Raw genomic sequence first — 24,184 nt, 5'->3', positions numbered from 1 at the left:
AGAGTAACTAAACTTTTATTTTATGATTTTGTCTGGAATGGAAAGTTACAAAACTTTACGAATCGTCTTCATTCTTATAAAGAATTGCATGTAAGAAGCTTTCTAACCCCGTCTTTTCCACTATTTCCCTGCCTTCACCTGCACTGATAACAGAAAATACTCATTTGGAGTACAGATGATGGCAGTGAAAGGGTTAGCACCTGCGTCATACTAACTCTAGACACAAGCTGCTGCAGGAGATAATTCTGATAAGCACAACAATTTATTGTGAAAAAATGCATGTAAGTGGCTTTCAAACCCCTTCTTTTCCCCAGTTTATTTGCCTGCCTTTAGCTACACTGTTTCTGAACGTGCTCATTTGGAGTACAGATGATGGCAGTGAAAGGATCAGCACCTGATTCTACTCTGAGTGTTCTGCTTAGGACACGTTCAGTATTTGGTCAGTATTTTACAACAGTATTTGTAAGCCAAGACTGATGTTTTGGCTATAACTGTGGAGGTGTGGCCTGTACTTATAAATATACAGGTATGAGTTACCAGACGTCTTTTTTAATAAATGGTCCCTGTAATTTATATATATGTAGGCTTATCTGATGGCCCATACAATGGCTAACAAAATTGCAGATTTCTTTATTTACCCAAAGTGTCTCCCTTCTGTTTAACTTTCTGTCTACTGCCTGATGTCAAGAGTAATTTATCACTGGCGGGTGGGTTTCTCCCGTCTCCTTGTTTTCTTATCAAACTGCATACAGTCAGTACAGATAGGCAGGTTTTACAGATCCGGGCAAGCAAGCTATTAAACAATAACAAAAATAAATCATTCTAGGAAGTAAGGGGAGGGATGTTCCAGCATATATAGTGCTGGCAGAGTACTTATGAAGAGGAACCACCCCCAAGTTATAAAACATGGAAATTATGACAGTTACAGCACATATTCGACTGGTATGTTCGCCTAAAGCAGTTTTGAACTTACATTGGATGATGAAGGCAGCAAGACCATGTTTTTCTACATGTTTTGTGTGAAAAGGACAGGTACACTTTAAGTCTGCTCAAAGCTCAACTAAGGACATGGAATCTGAATACATATTATTTTCCTCCTAGCTATTATGGCAGATACTATAACTACAGGAAGCTTCTTAATGTCCAGTCCCTGCATGAAATCAAACTCAATGTACTTTTCTGACAGAGACCAATAATATTGTGTGCTGACCACAGCTCAACACCACTGCATGGTGCACGGCGACAACTTACTTGTGCAGCCGAACAAAGACAGCGGACATAGCTTTATTACTAATATACAATGTTTCACTGAAATGTAATGCGCTATATGTCCGTCCTTGATTCATTTTATAGTTTAACTCTTAAAGGGACCAAAATTCTTTGCTGATTACATTTCCTAGTGGTAGGGTGTCATGAAAGTTAGCCGTCATCTTAGGTATGATACGTCATACCTGAAGATATTCCCTATTGTCATTTCAAAAAATCCCTCACACAGCTCCTACCATGTCACATTTCTCCAGCCCCTGATAAATAGAGCAATTCGCCCCCACCTCTGGAGATCAGTCTCCAGGAACTTCTTTGATATGGTAAATAGATGGGCCAGCCTTGTTGTGTCCAAGCAGGACAGAGTCAGCGAGCCCCAAGGCAGTAATTAACACCTTGATGTCACTTGAAACCAGAAGCAAACCATTTGTGCAAGCCTGAAAACCTCTCCATTGTCTCAAGAAACCATGTGCTTTCTTTGTGGAAAATGGCCTCCAAAAGCTACAGATATACTATCAATTCATAACCACACGATACAAGTTAGGGAACCCGAACAAAATGTATCATGTGGGGAAGGTGCCCGTGGACACAATCATGGAACTTATAAATCCATGAGTGGCCTGGAAAGCTAGATATTTAGAAGAACCATATACAAGGTCCCAGGAGAGGCATGTTTAGAGTCAACGACTTCCCCAGAAGAGTAGGATCACGACGAGACCTCTGGTGATACGATGAGATCACCCCAGGGAAAGTTATGGGTACTTTTCTCAAATGGAGCCAAAACTGGCATTGGTAGGGGGGGCGGGGCTTAGTAAACTGACATCACCAAGAGTGGGCGTGACAGGACTCTAGTATAGCCGACAGCCAGAAACCCCCTTCAGTTTTGACCGAGGAGATGATGTGAACAACTCCTAACGTCGGGTCCAGGTCTCTGAGTGGGAGGAGCACCTTTGCCATGTGCTACTGAGGCTTGGACGACTGCAACTAAGCTTGAACCTGTGGGATAGCAAAGCCTCCCTTGCACCACAAGAATGGTAACTGATTTATCGTTGTTATTCCTGTGTTCTGTATTTCTAATTGTTATATCTCTTATTCTGGCCAAATACCGCTGTATAGTTAATTGTATAGCCTTGTAATCTAGTGTATTCTTGTAATCGATTAAATCATAAATTAATCGTGGGCTGTATCCTTTACTCTGCATATACGAATCCATTGGTCCGGAAGCGCTTGGCTGAAACGCTACTGGGTTGGTTCCTGACCCGATACAAGTCTATTAACGGACCGGGCTAGTATCAAACGAGAACTGGTGGCAGCATACCATCTGGGGGATTTTAGGAAGGCTGGCAGTGACGGTCGGAGGTGTGGAAATATATTACTGGCGCAGCCAGGGAAATATATATACTGCCCTCGCTGCAGAGGGCCTCAACTACCCAGTGGGCTACAGGACGGCCTCTCCAGCGACCACTCACTCTAGGTGCAGTACCTTGACTGACCTTAGAGGCAAGGGGGCGCCAGAGAGTTGTGCCTGTATCGTGGCGTGTAAGGGACAACAGACCACCATGTTTTCCCCCGCTGGTAGCAGCTTCTTGGCACTACTTACTCTAGGTGCAGTACCTTGACTCACCTGAGAGGTAAGGGAGCACCAGAGAGCTGCACCCACTGGCCGGCATTTCTTCACATAGGGGCTCAGCTTTTCTAATGCAAAGCTTTAAATCAACTCAATAGAAAGCCTAAACATCTTGACTTTCGTTACCACTAGAGGGAGTTCACCGACTGCAGACTGTTATAGGAAACTCAAGTATTAAACAGATTGCAGTAAGTCCCAAAGCCCCCTCTAGAGGGCACTGTGGGCTGGTAGAATTTTATTAAGTAAAGGAAACCTGTCAGCAGGAACCCCCCCCCCCCCCGGACCAAACTATTTATATAAGCATGTAGTTCTTTCAAAGACACGTCCAGCAATTCATTTACGTGGCCAGTCTGTCTCTCCATTAGTGAGAAATCCACGTTTGAATTGATATGCAAATGAGCCTGAAGAATTATTTGTAGATCTGAAGCCTCTGTCACTCCAGCTCTATTCCCCACCCATATTGCTTTTTCCTGCTTTACTGATAGCTCCTGTGCCTGAAGTTACATAGCATAGAGGCTGTCAGTGAAGCAGGAGGAAGGGGAATAGAGCTGGAGAGACAGAGGCTTCAGATCTACCATGGCTCTTCGGCCTCATTTACATATCAAACACTGATTACTCAGTAATGGAAGAACAGACTGTCCATGTAAAGGTATTGCTGGACTTGTCTTTGAATGATCTACATGTACATATAAATAGTTTGGTGAGTGAAATCCTGCTGATAGATTCCCTTTATAAAGAGTTTGTTGAAGGCAGAATAAAGTTAGGGTAGAGACCATGATTCTTGTATTGGGTCACTTCCTGGGCTTCTTACTATAGTTTTGATAAAATCACTGTTTTATCTGCAGTAGCTTTGCTACAGTAGTCCTCTCAATGAAGACCTTGATATTCATGAGCTTTGGCTATCCACCCACAATTGAATGGCAGCTTTCTGGCTATGCACAGTGCAGGCAGAAAACTGTCAATCAATGTGTGGCGCCCCTGAGGGTTCGGTCGCCACAGGGGTACTGCATCTCTTTAACGAGGTGTGGTATCTCTCCTTCGAGGTAAGGATGGTGCAACTGTCAGGACCTCACCTCTGCATCCAACACCACACCTCTCCCACCTGAGGGGGGCTTATAGGCACCAGGGTGCTGCCCCAGCCAGGATAAGTGGAGATGAGGGAACCTAGTAGTGGGTGAGGGCTGTGAGCGTCACAGCTTGGCGTAGTCGGCAGGATTGCGTGCCCGCAGCAACAGAAGGAGATTGCCCATTGCTACCGGGTACTGTGCGCCTTGTACCTTAGACTGTCGATTTCCACTTAAAATGGCGCCCACCTAAGAAGAATGGACGCCATAATGTGCAGAAAGGACAACGTCCTAGCACCTCGTATCGTGGGCCTGGCTCCCCCATGGCGCCAAAAGAGCAGACCGCCCCTTCCATTAGAGACTATCCGCGGGGTAGTGCCCGTCAAAACGGATGGGATGTCCGAAGGCGTGCCTGTCAGCTTACCGCCCTGGAGCCGCCCCGAAAAGAGGAGGGAATGAAGGAAACCATGAGGTGCGGCCATAACAGTCCGAGACTCACCATACTCAGGAGCAGTCATGGACACTGCTGAGGGAAGTCCACCCGAGGCTTCCGAAGTCGGCCCAAATTCTACTCCTGTTGGAGAGGAAGGAGGCATGATCCTGACCCTTGCGGATACTGAATTCCTCCGCAGAGAAACCCCGGACCTTGCTCGAAGGGTTGCTGAGGCCCTGCAAGCGGCGTCCGCCGCGTGGCGGGAAGAGACATCACCGGAGGCCTGCAATGCCTCCCGCCTCCCGTCTCGGAGGAACTTGTGCCTGCTGGGGAGTCCACCGACCCCAACCCAGACTGGTTCACACTGACCGAGGACCTGCAGCAACCCCTGCTGTCACCGCTACCCGCACCTCCAGTTGCCTGGTCGGCAGTGGAGGAGATGACCTGGGACAACCAGGGGGGGGAACCTTATGGGCTTCCCCCGGGAGACCTGGGCTGAAGGACAGGGAGCAACGGCAGAGGGAGATCCGCTGCGAGCGCCTGGAGGTGCGCGCCAAGTCCGCAAAATCCAGGGTCCGCCAGGAGGAGGCATCCTGTTCAAGCCCCCATGAGGAAGGGCAAGTTGTTCGCTTCCACCACGAGGCAGGATGGGGCTTCATAAGGAGTCCCCAGTTTGAGCAAGATGTCTTTGTCAGCCGGCGGGATGTCGAGCCGTAGCTGAAGAAGGGACACCATGGTCGGAACCCTTTCCCGGGTGACTTTGTGTCGTACACCCGCCACCACGACGTGCGGGGGTGGTACGCCCTGAATGTTCACAAGGTGTCCAGGAGCGACGCCCCCTCGCGCTCGACAGTGGAGGACCGACCAGCCTCCGTTGGGAGGAATGAACCTTTTCCTCAGTGGGGATATATGGATTAAGCGGCCCGGCAGCTGTAACCTTTTTGCAGTTAGTTGTTATCATGTTTTAAGTTAACCCCATGTTTTCCTCCCGTATTATAGAGACATTTATCCCTGCGGACTAGCAGTAGACAGACTCTTCCATTGTATATAGTTTGCATCTTTTTAGGTGCTCCCTATTGGTTTTATGTAAAACCCCTCTACTACTACCTCAGACCTCAGTAGAAAAACCTGTCTGGCGTGGCTCTCCTGGAGGTCCAACTCGGGATCTTCATGCCCTGCAGCCACACCAGGGCCTACGTTGAGGGTTTGGGACAGGTCCCTCTTGCTTCTGAACTGACTCTTGCGTACTGCACTTTAATCGGTCTGTCTATATGCATAATGTCTCTGTGATGTTTTTATACTTTCGTATACCTTTTGTACTATTTAAAGTTTGCAACGTTTAAGAAGAAGTGCCTCTCCCATAATGGGAAGATTGTTATAATGTTATGCAAAAATTCAAAAAGTCTGTACCATGTTTTGCTCTCTTTGCAGCCCGCGGACGTGCTGTGTTTCACCAGGGGGGAATGTGGCGCCCCTGAGGGTTCGGTCGCCACAGGTGTACTGCATCTCTTTAATGAGGTGTGGTATCTCTCCTTCGAGGTAAGGATGGTGCAACTGTCAGAACCTCAACCCCGGCATTCCAACACCACACCTCTCCCACCTGAGGGGGGCTTATAGGCACCAGGGTGCTCCCCCAGCCAGGATAAGTGGAGATAGGGGAACCAAAGTAAGGGGGAACCTAGTAGTGGGTGAGGGCTGTGAGCGTCACAAATGCAGAAGGAGATGTTATACAGATCTTATCATTAAGAGGACTAGCAGAGCTGCAGTACACTAAAGCATGTTTTGCACTGTCAAAATCACAGCAAAAAGTCTAGTAAATGACACTGGAATCAGGATATGTGTACTTATTTTATTCTGCCCTCATATTATTAAACCTAAAGTCGATGACATATTCTCTTTAAAGGGGTTGTCCACTTTATCATTTTACCAAATATTGCATGTTGGGCACATGATTTTGTGGCACTTAAAGAGTTTGTCCATTACTTTAGCATTGATGACCTTTCCTTAGGAATCCGACACCCGGTACCTCTGTCAATCAGCGGAAATTTGATGCCGGAAATACTCACATCTGCCTCCTATTTTTTTTAATATGAGTTGGATGTGCAGTACCCTGTGGAAGCCACTATCAGAAGACGGTCAGCTCCTTATTGAGCATTTCTGGCCGGCGGCCGTTGCTGCCACCATTGATAATGGCTGATTGGTGGTGGTGCTGCGTGTTGGACCCCGGCCGATCAGACATTGATGACCTACCCTGAGAATAGGTCATCAATGAAAAAGTAGTGGACAACCTCTTAAATATATGAGTATTTGAGGTTCCCCACAGACTACATAGCTCTCCTGTTCTAAAATAGGCACTGGTGGAGAATCATGAGACCAAACCAGTCCAAAAACCTCCTCCAAATGACAGCAGCTTTCCCAAGTGTGGTGTTTTTCAATTGGAGGAGACTGATGGACTGATCTGGTCATTGCTCCTCCATTACGAGAAAAGGAGCGCTGTGCGGTCTGTCAGGAAGGCTGAGCTAACAAGGACAGGAGGAAAGCCTGTAAAATTCATATATTAGTAGGTGCCCCCAAATCATCCCCAAAATACATTTGTTAATATAAAGTTAAAGTGGATAATCCTTTTAACTCTATGGGAGGAGTTTTTTTTAACATTGACGATTTATAAGGTAATCCTAAAATGTACTGGAGTAAAATGTGACTACATCAATTTACAAAACATTTTACACAGATTTCTGATGTCAGTTTTCCCCCAATAAGTTCTGTCTAAGAGCAATAGAAAAGCAAAAAAGATACACGTTTTTAGGCAAAAGAAATGTGAACCAAATTTAGCAACTTTTAATCTTCACTTTTCTAATGCACAATCCATGATAAATTACCCCAAAGTCTATGTAGGGAATTTGCAGCAGAAAAGAAGAATCTCTGCTATCAGAATATATAAAATAATGAATCCGACTAGAAAAATTGATCTAAAATTGATGTAAAAATTTGAACAACTGGAAACAACGGGTAAATTTTATTATTAAAATTTAACTAAACCGATTCTTTAGTCTACTATAATATACATATATATATATTTCGCAATATTGTCTTTATTAGCACTAAATAAAATATCCATAACTCTGGAAGCAATTTACAGATTTTAAAAAATACCTGAATGCTCAGAAAAGTAGCGGAAATAAATAAAAAAAAAAAAATTGGCTATTTTTAACTTAGCATCAGATCCTCTTTAAAGTCATAGCTTTAAATTTCTGGTTTTCCAGTAGCCATTGCTACTAGAGTCATATTCATTTTAAGTCTCTTTCAATGTCTGAATAATGTAGTAAAACTATGATAAGTAGAAAAACATAGTATGTAGATAATTGTAGATATGGGTCCCTTACGTCACTATTTTGAGTAGAACACACTGAATGGTTGGTTGATTGGTTGGGTGTTAGTGATGCCTCCAAAAGACAAGTAAATAATACATGAAAGACCAGGTTATTACCTCGTTCATCATCATATTCGTCGTCGTACTCATCATCATCCTCTTCTATTTCCTCTCCTTCCTCTTCTTCTTCCTCTTCGTCTTCTTCTATTTCATCATCATCATCCCTATCTAACTCCTCATCTTCTTCATCCTCCTGGTCTTCGTTATCATCAGAATATTCTTCTTCCTCTTCCTTCTCATCCATTTCCTCGGTGCCGTCTGTTTCATAGCACTCGTCTACCGAGGAGTTGTCAGTTTTTGAGGAGTAAGGTTTTCTTTTTGGTGAAGGTTCTAAAGGCTTGTTTTCTTGGGTTTTCCTTTTCTTGGCCAAAGGACAGCCGTAAACACTACAATACAGATCAGATCATAAAAATTAGTATGTGCCTGTTACTTTTCAGTAATATATTCTAGCATTGACCATACACCTTCTTAATCTTAATCTGTCTATTACAGTTTATTATATTCTATCATACATTTATTTAGAATTTTCAAGCTACAAAATGTAATTTACAGACATTTCAGGAATAAAATACACATTACACACACGACTTATACCAAACTCAGTTTTCGATATTTTTGCCTAGGGCGCACTAGAAATGCAGAGATTCACCCACACATATTTGTCAGAGTTAGTTACTTCTGGTCCAACATTTTTGACATGGATCCTTCATCCTGTGTCTGGGTCACGCAGTTAACTGTATTTGTCTAGTCCTAGTTTACATTTTTCCTTCCATTTCTGAGCTGTATTATATTTGCTATGCAATGAATATTGTGCTAATGTAGTATTTGTGCTGTCCAAGATCGCATAGATATCTCCAGTCTCTGAAAATGTATAGCATAAAACTCTTATGAAGCTTATAAGCAAACATATAAACACCCACACTAAAATATACACACACATAAAACACATTAATAGCCACATTCACACACAGAAAAAATAAAGTCATTTGACCTCCTGTTCTGTCGTTTTTTTGTGAAGTGCGCCATTTTGGCATGCTTTTGTGTCAAACATCAGGCGTACTTATTTTAGAATAATATATAATGACCATTGAAAAGAATCTCAGGTCAAGAAGTGAACCGAAAGGTTAGTAATATAAAAATATTGTTTATTAATTAATCATATTAAAAACAAACAAAGTAAACAAAATAAAATAAGATGCCAAAGAGAGACGCAGCAGCAGAACATTAGAGTTGGCAACAATTGTAATAAGAAAGCAGTGTACTGTATACTGTACATGTAAACAAAGAAGCTATTAGTACAAAGTTTATAGATATTAGTGCATAAAGTGGACCCCTTTATATTTATATATATATGAGAAATAGGGATTTTTGTCAAATGCCCCCAGAACGTGCGTCAGGGTGGAAGAACGCAGCACACCCTTCTCTTCTGGATGCCATTAGTATTTTGTATCCAGATAAAACAAATTCCTTTTACTCATCTCTATAGATATACTGTAAAGGGATCCACTTTAGGCACTAATATTTATAAACTTTGCACTAATAGCTTCTTTGTTTACATGTATATAGCACACTGGTACCAAATATATTGAACATAGTATTGTGCTTGCTTTATTTCAATTGTTGCCTACTTTAATGTTCTACTGCTGCGTCTCTCTATGACCTAACTTCAACAGCCTCATACTGTATATATCTAAGAGGCTACTGAGTCTCCGCACCATGGAACTAGGACATATAAAACTGGCCTTACCAAAACTGATGACACAGGAAAGACCCCTAAACTTGCGGATGGGGTTTTGGATAAAGCCAGTTCCTCTTTCAGCTCAAGATACCCTTTTTTTTACATCCAAGACAAATTTAGACAAATTTAGAGCCTAAGACTTTGAAATATCACACCACACCTGATACATAAATTATATGGAAGTACCAATATTCAAGTAAAAAAAAAATGAAACCATTTAAGGTTAACTTTGCAGGTGACCAGTGAAAAGCACATGTATGTACAACTCTCATTTTCTCATGCATAATTATGTGCTTAAACTATTTTCCTTTTTGAATTATCCCAAAAAATATCAGCACATAGAATATTTTTAAGAAACAACTTGCAATAACATAATAAATAACAAATAATAAAGAGCAGTTGAAGCCTAAGATGTTGTTAGACACAAGACAGAGACTTTCTGAACTTAACAGTTGATGTGTTAATCTAGTTATTCATTTTAGTGATAATACAGAGGAACATTTAGCCTATTGTGGAACTGCCTCATTGAAATCTGTAAAAACAATCTCATAGTATTATCCCTCCGTCACCAAACTGTCCAGCGGGCACAATGCAGTCAGCCAGATAACGTTCACCCAGCATTCGCCAAACCCCAACTCGTCCATCAGACGCCAGATAGAGAAGTGTGATCCATCACTGCACTTTTCCACTGCTCCAGGGTCCAGTGGTGGCAGTTTTACACCACTCCATATGGTACTTGATATTGTGCTTGGTGATGTGAGGCTTGCATGCAGCTAATCAGCCATGGAAATCCATGCTAAGAAACTCCCGATGCCTAACATTTTTGTGCTAATGTTAACGGCAGAGGAGGTTTGAACTCTGCGGGGGCTATGTGTGGGCCAGTTACGTTCTTCCAAATCAAACTCCCTTAACCATGCCTTAAACCAGCCTCTGAAAAAGAACGCCATAGCATTATCGCTTCTTCACCAAACTTTAAAGTTAGTAGTTCTCCTGGCATTTGCCAAACCCATACACATTCATCAGATTGCCAGATAGAGAAATGTGATTTGTCATTCTACAGAAGAAGAAATCTAGCAACAGCATGCTTTACACTACTCCATCTTACGCTTGGCACTGTGCATGGTGATGAAAGGCTTGTGTGGCGCCCCTGAGGGTTCAGTCGCCACAGAGGTACTGCATCTCACCCAGAGGTGTGGTATCTCACTCTCAGGTAAGGAAGGAGAATGGCTCGGGACCCTAACACCTGCATTCACTACACCACATTTCAGGGGGACAGGGCGAGATTGCTCCTACGGGAGAGCACAGTCCCTGATCCCTGGCTGGAGTGGGGGGAACCACCTAGAGAGGGGGAACCATGTAGTGGATGGGGTGGAGGACGTAGATCAGGGGAGCACTTCAGTAGCTGTAGAAAATAGAGGCACCATATTGGATACAGTTGTCAGTCAGAGGAGGAAAGTGACAGAAGCAGAGGCTCTGCATTAGCTCTGCTCCGGAGGCGGGCCTAGTCTGTAAGGCCCAGGACTGAAGGAGAGAAGAGAGGAGTGGGAGCAGGAAGGCTCCAGGAACAGAGGGGACCCTAGGGGTACGGGCCGTGCAGAAGGCCACCCGTACGCCCGCTGCTACCAGGAGGTAGAGGGGTCAGGCCAGATAAGGGGAACCGGTCCCTCAACTAGCAGAGAAACAGCAAGGCTCAACTAGAAACCGGAGGCTGCAGTATTTCATGTGCTGTAAGCCGAAGTCCACACCAGTCGCACTAAGAAGGTAGCCACATAGGACCCAGGGGACGGAACACACGTTGCCCGCCAAGGCCCGAGGGTACCGGATAGAAGTGTCACTGGGTGTGAGGTACAGGGAGAAGGCCAGAGAAAGGACACACAGAAGGGGGTCCTGCTAAATACTCCAGAGATACCCGAGGGTGGACTGAGCCCCTCACTGAGTACGCGCAGCATGACGTGGGAAGTTACTTGGACTTCTGTAACTTGAACTGCAACAACTGTGAGTCAAGACCCTGGGACTGCACTATCTTGTCTCTGTGTTCCTTGCTGCACCATCCCTCACTGCACTACAACACCCAGCACAACCTGCACAACCACCATCATCCACACACTGCCCTGAAGCTACACTCTTCCTGTGGGGAGTAATAATACCCTTGTTGCAATACCACCAGCTTCAGAGGACTGTTCCGCAGCGGCGGCCCCCTTTAGCCGCACTCCACAGGTGGCGTAGTCGGACATTATAAACCTATACATAAACTACCCTCAGATTGACCACCTGGGTCACCGACCGGGTCACTGCCACGGTGACAACCCCCAGCATCTACAGGCCCGGCTCCGGGTACCCCACGGCCCAGGGGGCGCGTCACTTGCATGCTACTCTTGACCATAGAAACTTATGCTATCATGCTGATATTACTGTCAGAGGAGATTTGGACTCTGTAGTTAAGGAGTTAACAGAGCATTGGTGACTTTTATGCCCTCTGCTCCATAGCACATGATGATCCCACCCTGTAACTTTACGTGGTCTCCACTTTGTTGCTGTGTTGCTGTGATTTCTAAACGCTTCTACTTTTCAGTAATATCACTCACAGGTGACTGTGGAATATTTAGGTGCAAAGAAATGTCCTAAACTTACTTGTTACAGTTGTGACATCTAGTGATGAGTGTGCATGGCACTGCTTGATACTCGACCAAGCATCAGGGTCCTCGGGCGCGCTCATTACCAGATCAAGCACCATGCTCGAGTCCCCGCCCCACAAGTTTCACGGCAGTTAGACAGCCAATAAACATGCGGGGATTGCCTGCCATACATGGTAATGCCATGTTGGCTACTTGGCTTTCTTACCCTTGAGAAAGTGTGTGGTTAACATGCGAAACGTGTGTACTTAGGGCTCTGCAATTTCTGCTTGTGCATTCCCTGGGGGGGCTTCACCTGCCACATGGGTAAGTTTTTTTTTTATTGAATTATTTGATGGTGGTTTTTCTGACATACTTTCATTTACACATGTGTGACTTAGGACAGATTGTATACATGTCAAGATTCTACCTATCAGTCTTAATATAATACTTTCTATACTTGCATGTTGGATGTGTGTTCCCCACCCCAAGGTATTTGCTGGTTGCTATTTTGTTTGTCCTGGTTATTATTGTTTGTCCACCCCAGCATGTTTCACCTGTAAGGGTGAAACATGCTGGGGAGCCTCTTTTTCTATTTTCCTTGTTCATCTGGTCATTAGACATTACAAAGTAGGATACAATCCCTGATGGTTAGATAATGGACGGCAGGTCTATTGCTTTATACTTGTTATTAGTGTTGAGCATTCCGATACTGAAATATCGGGTATCGGCCGATATTCGCGGTATCGGAATTCCGATACTTAATTCCGATACTTTTGCAATATCGTATACCGGAATCGGAAGTTACCATAATGCAATGAGCCATTTTCATTTTATTCAGCCAATGAGGATCCTAAGAAGTGTGGGCACATCCTGTTAGGCATGTAGGCATCTTAACTAATGGCATGGCTGTGATTGGCTGCTGAAATGAGTCATGATGCACTATAAAAGCCGCCGCCCCCATTTTGAGCTCACTCTGCTGTGAATTCAGTTAGGGATAGGACGCTGTTGTTCTGAGGGACAGTTTTAGCTACCTATTTGGTCTATTCTGCTTTACCCAAGCTACTTTATAAATCGCTGTGCCTTGCAGCGCTAGTGCACAGTTCTCTGTGCTGTTCACCGCTGTCTGCAAGGTCTGTGTGTGTGAGTGCAGCTCACCCTGTAGTGTGTGCTTCAACCACGTCTGGTTGTAGTGCACTCAGTGTGTGTCACTGCCTCATACATTGTCCTTTTTTGCCAATTCATAATTTTTTCTGATATCTCCTATTAGTGTGGTGGTTCCATCCGTATTCAGCTAAATTGGTTCCAAACACACTATATAGGAGTAGATAGAGAAATTTTTTTGGTCTTGCAGCGCTAGTGCACAGTGCTCTTCATCTGCACTGTTCACCGCTGTCTGCAAGGTCTATGTGTGTGAGTGCAGCTCACGCTGTAGTGTGTGCTTCAGCCACGTCTGGTTGTAGTGCACTCAGTGTGTGTCACTGCCTCATACATTGTCCTTTTTTGCCAATTCATAATTTTTCCTGATTTCTCCCATTAGTGTGGTGGTTCCATCCGTATTCAGCTAAATTGGTTCCAAACACACTATATAGGAGTAGTTAGAGGAGCCTTTCTGCAGCATTGGGCCCTGCAGCCCCAGCCAGATTAGTATTAGCCTATTTTTTGTAGCCTCATCTATTGCATTGTAGGTTACCTTCCTACATTGTAATAGCTACAAAAAGTTTGTGATACTATCGGTATTACATCTTTTGGCACATCCAGTATCTTTTTGTGACAAAAAAAACCTAAATAAAGTTCACCAAACACTCCACTTTACAGTTGTGTAGGCCACATTAGCTCATATTAAAGTCTAGTCCACACTTTATAAAATTAGTGTTTCTTATACCTGTTAGCAGCTGTTTAGGAATAAGCACACTAAGCCCTTAGTACTTTTCTGCCTATCTTTATCAGTCTACCAAGATGAAGAAGGCAGGGAGTAAGGCATGTGGGTGTGGGCGTGGAGTTTCTGCAGGGAGAGGACGTGAGGATTCTGTGCCTGCAGGGAGAGGACGTGGGGATTCTGTGCCTGCTGCGGGCACCAGTGACTCAGCATCCCCCAGTTTTACCAGGGAACAGTCCTTTATGCGCAGCTTTGTAGGAGCTAGCTGTACCCCACTGCTGATGGAGGACCAAATTGAAGCCGTTGTCGGATGGATGGCAGCTAACGCATCGACTTCAATTAGTTCCAGATCCTCTCAGGTCCTGAGCACTGAAGAGCACCCATCTGTCTCTTCACCACCTGCCAAATTGACCAGGCAGTCAGAGAGCCCTGGACAGGAGCCATCTCTACTTCTGTTCTCTGAATCTCTTGGCTTGGAAAGAGGGGGCCAGCCAAGCAGAATTCGAGAATTTGAAGAAGAGGTAGTATGCGGTGATGCGCAACCGTTTTGTCTCTCTGAATCTGAAGAGGCGGGTGGGCCAGTGCCTATGGTCAGCAGCACACCTCAGTACGCATCTGAAGATGAGACTCAGGTGCCACTTTCTGGTGCGTACTGTGCTGTCGAGACTACCCAGGAGAAGCAGTTGTTTGAAGAGGGTGGTGTAGATGATGAGGTCCTTGACCCATCATGGCGTGAGGGACAGGAAGGTGGTGGGAGCAGCTCTGAGGAAGAGATTCCCCGAACAGCCCAAAAAGGAGGGAGAGGGAGGGGGCAGACTTGGTTGCCTGTAGCCTCCACTTCGGCACCCATTAGGAGCATGGCTCTTCCAAAATCCAAAGCGGGCGCTCCCAAGACTTGCAGTGCCTGGTCCTTTTTTGACACAGTTGCAGATGACATTTGCTTTGTCAAATGCAAGCTGTGTAATCTGAAGGTGAAAAGAGGGAAAAGTGTCAGCAACCTCAATACCACAAATATGTGAAAACATGTGCGGACCAAGCACATGGTGGAGTTACAAAAACACACTGAAGACCTAGGCCAACCTACAGCGCCACCTACCACCTCTTCAGCTCGTGTTGTAGCCTCATCCTCCAGCTCACACACAGCTGGTTCGGCTTCCTCACAGGATCGCCATGGAAGAATCTCTGGCACTGTTGTACAGAGACACAGTGTAATTCCACCCACAGCACCACTTTCCCAGTCATCCTCACACTCCCAGGCCAGTCTACAGCCATCGTTAGCACAGGCATGGGAGAAAAGGCGCCCATACTCGGCAAACCACCCCCGAGCACAGGCTCTGAATGCTGGCATTGCTAAACTACTGGCCCTTAAAATGCTATCATTCAGGCTGGTGGAGACTGACACATTCCGTAACTTTATGGGATCGGCAGTCCCACAATACAACGTGCCCAGCCGCTTTTATTTCAGCAGGCAAGCCGTCCCTGCCCTGCAACATCATGTGGAGGGAAAAATTAAACATGCGCTACAAAACGCAGTCAGTAGCAAGGTCCACCTGACCACCGATGCGTGGACCAGTAAGCATGGACAGGAACGATACCTTTCCCTCACTGCCCATTGGGTAAATGTTGTGGAGCCGGGTACAGATCTTGAGAGTGGCGCTGTACGTGTTCTGCCAACTCCAAGGATTGCAGGAATCCAGTCTGTACACATTGACTCCTCCTCATACTCTAGTTCCTCTGAATCAGCGCTGCAGGAGCCGTCACGGTCTACCTCCACATCGACCCATGAACGGTTACCTGTTATGATGACCGATATGAGCACAGCCGTGGCCAAACGTCAACAGTCCGTATTAAAATTAATTTATTTGGGGAATCGAAGCCACACAGCGCAGGAGCTCTGGAATGCCATCAAGCAGCAGAACGACGTGTGGTTTGTGCCAGCGAATCTCCAGCCAGGCATGGTAGTGTGTGACAATGGCCGAAATCTGGTGGCAGCTCTGGGCCTAGGCAACCTCACTCACATCCCATGTCTGGCACATGTGCTCAACTTGGTCGTGCAGAGTTTTTTGAGGGACTATCCGGATCTTGATGCACTGCTTCACAAGGTCCGCATAGAGTGCGCTCACTTGCGGCGTTCCAGCAACGCAAGATCACGCATTGCAGCTCTGCAGCGCCGATTACGTCTTCCGGAACATCGCATCATATGTGACCTACCCACCAGGTGGAATTCAACGATACATATGTTGGAGAGGTTGTGTGAGCAGCAGGCAGCAGTAATGGAGTACCAGCTGCAGCAGGCGCAAACAAGTCGCAGTGCGCGCCGTTCACACTTCACCACCACTGAGTGGGCCTCTATGAAGGACATTTGCCACGTTTTGCGTGCCTTCGATCATTCCACGCGGATGGCAAGTGCAGATGATGCACTAGTCAGCATGACTATCCTCCTTATCTGCCTGCTTGAGAAAACACTGCAAGCACTAAGGGATGAGGTTTTGGAAGAGGTGGAGGATGAGGAGTCACAAATGCCATCTGCCTCTCTACAGTCTGCACAACATGGTACCTCACAAAGGCCTAGGCAGGGGACACTTTGTGAGGAGGATGAGGAGGAGTCAATGGATGAGGAAGACATCTGTCCAGTGGAGGGAGGTACACAATGCTCTAGTAGTCAGTATCTAGAGCGAGGGTGGGGTGATGCAGAGCAGGCAGAGATCACGCCTCAAGCAGGGGACAGCGTTTCTTGGCCAGTTGGCAGCCTGCAGCACAAGGTTGATTTCATGCTGCAGTGCCTGAGAAACGACCGCCGCATCGCCCACATTCTCAACACGGCTGATTATTGGGTGTCCACCCTCCTAGATCCTCGCTACCGGGACAACTTACAAAGCCTCATAACACCGTTGAACCGGGAGCGTAAAATGCGGGAGTACCAAGACGCACTGGTGCATTCCATCATGTTCTCCATTCCAACCAAGAGCAGTGCTGCTAGTGCTTTACAAAGCAGCTCAGTGCGTCGAGGCAGTGGAGGAAGCTCTGCACAAAGAGGGAGCAGAAGCAGCGCCTCAGCACAAGGCAAGACCAGTATGGCCGAAATGTGGCAAAGTTTTGTGTCCCCACCGCCACAAATGTCTACACCATCACAGACGGCTCCAGTCAGCAGGAGGCAACGTTTCCGTCAGATGGTGACAGACTACATGTCTTGCCCTCTTAGTGTACTCCCAGACGACTCTTCTCCCTTCAAGTTTTGGGTCTGTAAGCTGGATACATGGCCAGAGCTTAGTCAGTATGCATTGGAGGTGCTAGCTTGCCCTGCTGCTAGTGTATTATCGGAACGCGTCTTTAGTGCCGCAGGTGGTGTACTAACAGACCGTCGCATGCGACTATCCTCCGATAACGTTGACCGTCTTACTTTTCTCAAAATGAACAAGGCCTGGATCTCTCATGAATTTGCCAGTCCTCTTCCAGAATAAATAATTGGTTGGCAACAGTATCCAGGTCTCCTGTTGTGTTCATGTTTCTACCACCTGAACTGTAATCCCTGAGCTCCAACACCGCCAGTTGGCGCTCGGAAGTGCCGTCTGCACAGTCAACACTTGCTGCCGTGTTATTGGGGTTCAGTAACGTCAGCTGTTCCCCTGCTGTGCGGACGCCAATTTCTCCTGCTCTGTCCACTTTCTCACTACTACAGATTTTAAAGTTGCTCCATTTACACCTCTGGCTCCTCTGTTTTCAGTATTATCCCTGAGCTCCAACACCGCCAGTTGGCGCTCGGAAGTGCCGTCTGCAAAGTCAACACTTGCTGCCGTGTTATTGGGGTTCAGTAACGTCAGCTGTTCCCCTGCTGTGCGGACGGCAATTTCTCCTGCTCTGTCCACATTCTCACTACTACAGATTTTAAAGTTGCTCCAATTACACCTCTGGTTCCTCTGCTCAGAAGTGCCGTCTGCACAGTCAACGCTTACTCCAGTGTTATTGGGGTTCAGTAACGTCAGCTGTTCCCCAGCTGTGTGTCCGGCAAATTCTCCTGCTTTGTCCACATCCACTGTACTACTGATTTAAAACTTGCTCCAATTACACCTCTGGCTCCTCTGTTTTTAGTATTTACCCTGGGCTCCAATACCGCTAGTTGCTGCTCAGAAGTGCCGTCTGCACAGTCAACGCTTGCTCCAGTGTTATTGGGGTTCAGTAACGTCAGCTGTTCCCCAGCTGTGTGTCCGGCAAATTCTCCTGCTTTGTCCACATCCACTGTACTACTGATTTAAACTTGCTCCAATTACACCTCTGGCTCCTCTGTTTTTAGTATTTACCCTGGGCTCCAATACCGCTAGTTGCTGCTCAGAAGTGCCGTCTGCACAGTCAACGCTTGCTCCAGTGTTATTGGGGTTCAGTAACGTCAGCTGTTCCCCAGCTGTGTGTCCGTAAAATTCTCCTGCTTTGTCCACATCCACTGTACTACTGATTTAAAACTTGCTCCAATTACACCTCTGGCTCCTCTGTTTTTAGTATTTATCCTGGGCTCCAATACCGCTAGTTGCTGCTCAGAAGTGCCGTCTGCACAGTCAACGCTTGCTCCAGTGTTATTGGGGTTCAGTAACGTCAGCTGTTCCCCAGCTGTGTGTCCGGCAAATTCTCCTGCTTTGTCTACATCCACTGTACTACTGATTTAAACTTGCTCCAATTAAACCTCTGGCTCCTCTGTTTTTAGTATTTACCCTGGGCTCCAATACGGCTAGTTGCTGCTCAGAAGTGCCGTCTGCACAGAGAACACTTGCTCCAGTGTTATTGGGGTTCAGTAACATCAGCTGTTCCCCAGCTGTGTGTCCGGAAAATTCTCCTGCTTTGTCCACATCCACTGTACTACTGATTTAAAACTTGCTCCAATTACACCTCTGGCTCCTCTGTTTTTAGCATTTACCCTGGGCTCCAATACCGCTAGTTGCTGCTCAGAAGTGCCGTCTGCACAGTCTACGCTTGCTCCAGTGTTATTGGGGTTCAGTAACGTCAGCTGTTCCCCAGCTGTGTGTCCGGCAAATTCTCCTGCTTTGTCCACGTCCACTGTACTACTGATTTAAAACTTGCTCCAATTACACCTCTGGCTCCTCTGTTTTTAGTATTTACCCTGGGCTCCAATACTGCTAGTTGCTGCTCAGAAGTGCCGTCTGCACAGTCAACGCTTGCTCCAGTGTTATTGGGGTTCAGTAACGTCAGCTGTTCCCCAGCTGTGTGTCCGGCAAATTCTCCTGCTTTGTCCACATCCACTGTACTACTGATTTAAACTTGCTCCAATTACACCTCTGGCTCCTCTGTTTTTAGTATTTACCCTGGGCTCCAATACCGCTAGTTGCTGCTCAGAAGTGCCGTCTGCACAGTCAACGCTTGCTCCAGTGTTATTGGGGTTCAGTAAAGTCAGCTGTTCCCAAGCTGTGTGTCCGGCAAATTCTCCTGCTTTGTCCACATCCACTGTACTACTGATTTAAAACTTGCTCCAATTACACCTCTGGCTTCTCTGTTTTTAGTATTTACCCTGGGCTCCAATACCGCTAGTTGCTGCTCAGAAGTGCCGTCTGCACAGTCAACGCTTGCTCCAGTGTTATTGGGGTTCAGTAACGCAGCTGTTCCCCAGCTGTGTGTCCGGCAAATTCTCCTGCTTTGTCCACATCCACTGTACTACTGATTTAAAACTTGCTCCAATTACACCTCTGGCTCCTCTGTCTTTAGTATTTACCCTGGGCTCCAATACCACTAGTTGCTGCTCAGAAGTGCCGTCTGCACAGTCAACGCTTGCTCCAGTGTTATTGGGGTTCAGTAACGTCAGCTGTTCCCCAGATGTGTGTCCGGCAAATTCTCCTGCTTTGTCCACATCAACTGTACTACTGATTTAAAACTTGCTCCAATTACACCTCTGGCTCCTCTGTTTTTAGTATTTACCCTGGGCTCCAATACCGCTAGTTGCTGCTCAGAAGTGCCGTCTGCACAGTCAACACTTGCTCCAGTGTTATTGGGGTTCAGTAACGTCAGCTGTTCCCCAGCTGTGTGTCCGGAAAATCCTCCTGCTTTGTCCACATCCACTGTACTACTGATTTAAAACTTGCTCCAATTACACCTCTGGCTCCTCTGTTTTTAGCATTTACCCTGGGCTCCAATACCGCTAGTTGCTGCTCAGAAGTGCCGTCTGCACAGTCAACGCTTGCTCCAGTGTTATTGGGGTTCAGTAACGTCAGCTGTTCCCCAGCTGTGTGTCCGGCAAATTCTCCTGCTTTGTCCACGTCCACTGTACTACTGATTTAAAACTTGCTCCAATTACACCTCTGGCTCCTCTGTTTTTAGTATTTACCCTGGGCTCCAATACCGCTAGTTGCTGCTCAGAAGTGCCGTCTGCACAGTCAACGCTTGCTCCAGTGTTATTGGGGTTCAGTAACGTCAGCTGTTCCCCAGCTGTGTGTCCGGCAATTTCTCCTGCTTTGTCCACATCCACTGTACTACTGATTTAAAACTTGCTCCAATGACACCTCTAGCTCCTCTGTTTTTAGTATTTACCCTGGGCTCCAATACCGCTAGTTGCTGCTCAGAAGTGCCGTCTGCAAAGTCAATGCTTGCTCCAGTGTTATTGGGGTTCAGTAACGCAGCTGTTCCCCAGCTGTGTGTCCGGCAAATTCTCCTGCTTTGTCCACATCCACTGTACTACTGATTTAAAACTTGCTCCAATTACACCTCTGGCTCCTCTGTTTTTAGTATTTACCCTGGGCTCCAATACCGCTAGTTGCTGCTCAGAAGTGCCGTCTGCACAGTCAACGCTTGCTCCAGTGTTATTGGGGTTCAGTAACGTCAGCTGTTCCCCAGATGTGTGTCCGGCAAATTCTCCTGCTTTGTCCACATCAACTGTACTACTGATTTAAAACTTGCTCCAATTACACCTCTGGCTCCTCTGTTTTTAGTATTTACCCTGGGCTCCAATACCGCTAGTTGCTGCTCAGAAGTGCCGTCTGCACAGTCAACACTTGCTCCAGTGTTATTGGGGTTCAGTAACGTCAGCTGTTCCCCAGCTGTGTGTCCGGAAAATCCTCCTGCTTTGTCCACATCCACTGTACTACTGATTTAAAACTTGCTCCAATTACACCTCTGGCTCCTCTGTTTTTAGCATTTACCCTGGGCTCCAATACCGCTAGTTGCTGCTCAGAAGTGCCGTCTGCACAGTCAACGCTTGCTCCAGTGTTATTGGGGTTCAGTAACGTCAGCTGTTCCCCAGCTGTGTGTCCGGCAAATTCTCCTGCTTTGTCCACGTCCACTGTACTACTGATTTAAAACTTGCTCCAATTACACCTCTGGCTCCTCTGTTTTTAGTATTTACCCTGGGCTCCAATACCGCTAGTTGCTGCTCAGAAGTGCCGTCTGCACAGTCAACGCTTGCTCCAGTGTTATTGGGGTTCAGTAACGTCAGCTGTTCCCCAGCTGTGTGTCCGGCAAATTCTCCTGCTTTGTCCACATCCACTGTACTACTGATTTAAAACTTGCTCCAATGACACCTCTAGCTCCTCTGTTTTTAGTATTTACCCTGGGCTCCAATACCGCTAGTTGCTTCTCAGAAGTGCCGTCTGCACAGTCAATGCTTGCTCCAGTGTTATTGGGGTTCAGTAACGTCAGCTGTTCCCCAGCTGTGTATCCGGCAAATTCTCCTGCTTTGTCCACATCCACTGTACTACTGATTTAAAACTTGCTCCAATTACACCTCTGGCTCCTCTGTTTTTAGTATTTACCCTGGGCTCCAATACCGCTAGTTGCTGCTCAGAAGTGCCGTCTGCACAGTCAACGCTTGCTCCAGTGTAATTGGGGTTCAGTAACGTCAGCTGTTCCCCAGCTGTGTGTCTGGCAAATTCTCCTGCTTTGTCCACATCCACTGTACTACTGATTTAAAACTTGCTCCAATTACACCTCTGGCTCCTCTAATTTTAGTATTTACCCTGGACTCCAATACCTCTAGTTGCTGCTCAGAAGTGCCGTCTGCACAGTCAACGTTTGCTCCAGTGTTATTGGGGTTCAGTAACGTCAGCTGTTCCCCAGCTGTGTGTCCGGCAAATTCTCCTGCTTTGTCCACATCCACTGTACTACTGATTTAAAACTTGCTCAAATTACACCTCTGGCTCCTCTGTTTTTAGTATTTACCCTGGGCTCCAATACCGCTAGTTGCTGCTCAGAAGTGCCGTCTGCACAGTCAACGCTTGCTCCAGTGTTATTGGGGTTCAGTAACGTCAGCTGTTCCCCAGCTGTGTGTTCGGCAAATTCTCCTGCTCTGTCAACATTCATACTACTACAGATTTTAAAGTTGCCCCAATTACGCCTCTGGCTCCACTCTGTTTTTAGTATTTACCCTGGGTTCCAGCACTGCCAGCTGTTTCCTAGCAGTGTCTTTGGCACGGGTACTCCCTCCTGCCCAGCCTGGTTCCAGCACGCCAGCTGTTTCCGGGTAGTGTCAACGTCACTTTGCCTCCAATGCGTTGTCCTGTCGTGTTGCGGTCGGGTTAGCCGACTGTATGGTGCCTGCAGTTTAGGTGATTCCTATGTGGGCTGCGGGATCTGGCAATGAAGGCTGGTTCCATAGTGCCAATAGGACAAGCACCCCCTGTAGGACTGTGGGTTTTGGTAACTGCGGCCGGCTCGCGGCCTTGAAACTTTTTTTTACATGGGTACCTTCTGCTACCCATCCGGGTTCCAGTACCGTCAGCTGGTTCTCGGCAGTGTCTTTGGATTAGGTGCCTCCTTCTCGGTATCCAAGTTCCACCAACGTCTGCTGGTCCTTGGTAGTGCTTTCTGGCACAGGTACCTCCTGCTTAGTAACCGAGTTCCAGTACCGTCAGCTGGTCTTCGGCAGTTCCATTGGCTCTTGTACCTTCTGCTACCCATCCGGGTTCCAGTACCGTCAGCTGGTCCTCGGTAGTTCCATTTGCTCTTGTAACTTCTACTACCCATCCGGGTTTCAGTACCGTCAGCTGGTTCTCAGCAGTGTCTTTGGCACGGGTACTCCCTCCTGCCCAGCCTGGTTCCAGCACGCCAGCTGTTTCCGGGTAGTGTCAACGTCACTTTGCCTCCAATGCGTTGTCCTGTCGTGTTGCAGTCGGGTTAGCCGACTCTATGGTGCCTGCAGTTTAGGTGACTCCTATGTGGGCTGCGGGATCTGGCAATGAAGGCTGGTTCCATAGTGCCAATAGGACAAGCACCCCCTGTAGGACTGTGGGTTTTGGTAACTGCGGCCGGCTCGCGGCCTTGAAACTTTTTTTTACATGGGTACCTTCTGCTACCCATCCGGGTTCCAGTACCGTCAGCTGGTTCTCGGCAGTGCCTTTGGATTAGGTGCCTCCTTCTCGGTATCCTAGTTCCACCAACGTCTGCTGGTCCTTGGTAGTGCTTTCTGGCACAGGTACCTCCTGCTTAGTAACCGAGTTCCAGTACCGTCAGCTGGTCTTCGGCAGTTCCATTGGCTCTTGTACCTTCTGCTACCCATCCGGGTTCCAGTACCGTCAGCTGGTCCTCGGTAGTTCCATTTGCTCTTGTAACTTCTACTACCCATCCGGGTTTCAGTACCGTCAGCTGGTTCTCAGCAGTGTCTTTGGCACGGGTACTCCCTCCTGCCCAGCCTGGTTCCAGCACGCCAGCTGTTTCCGGGTAGTGTCAACGTCACTTTGCCTCCAATGCGTTGTCCTGTCGTGTTGCAGTCGGGTTAGCCGACTCTATGGTGCCTGCAGTTTAGGTGACTCCTATGTGGGCTGCGGGATCTGGCAATGAAGGCTGGTTCCATAGTGCCAATAGGACAAGCACCCCCTGTAGGACTGTGGGTTTTGGTAACTGCGGCCGGCTCGCGGCCTTGAAACTTTTTTTTACATGGGTACCTTCTGCTACCCATCCGGGTTCCAGTACCGTCAGCTGGTTCTCGGCAGTGCCTTTGGATTAGGTGCCTCCTTCTCGGTATCCTAGTTCCACCAACGTCTGCTGGTCCTTGGTAGTGCTTTCTGGCACAGGTACCTCCTGCTTAGTAACCGAGTTCCAGTACCGTCAGCTGGTCTTTGGCAGTTCCATTGGTTCTTTTACCTTCTGCTACCCATCCAGGTTCCAGTACCGTCAGCTGGTCCTCGGTAGTTCCATTTGCTCTTGTACC

At 47.0% G+C, this 24,184-nt stretch overlaps 1 protein-coding gene across 17 annotated transcripts in view; it reads right to left on the bottom strand.

Moving 5' to 3' along the window:
- MYT1L (myelin transcription factor 1 like) overlaps positions 1-24,184 on the bottom strand; it is a 679,346-nt gene that overhangs the window by 142,447 nt on the left and 512,715 nt on the right. For all 17 annotated transcript variants that reach the window (XM_073674215.1, XM_073674210.1, XM_073674221.1 and 14 more), the window contains one exon: positions 7,875-8,203. In XM_073674215.1, coding sequence (XP_073530316.1) covers positions 7,875-8,203 — 329 coding nt within the window. The remainder of the gene's footprint in view (positions 1-7,874; positions 8,204-24,184) is intronic.

Source organism: Phyllobates terribilis, unplaced genomic scaffold (genome assembly GCF_046119375.1).
Source record: "Phyllobates terribilis strain yellow unplaced genomic scaffold, ASM4611937v1 Scaffold_3__8_contigs__length_932513732, whole genome shotgun sequence".
Classification (NCBI taxonomy): Eukaryota; Metazoa; Chordata; class Amphibia; order Anura; family Dendrobatidae; genus Phyllobates; species Phyllobates terribilis.
This window is presented reverse-complemented; position numbering and strand designations above follow the sequence as displayed.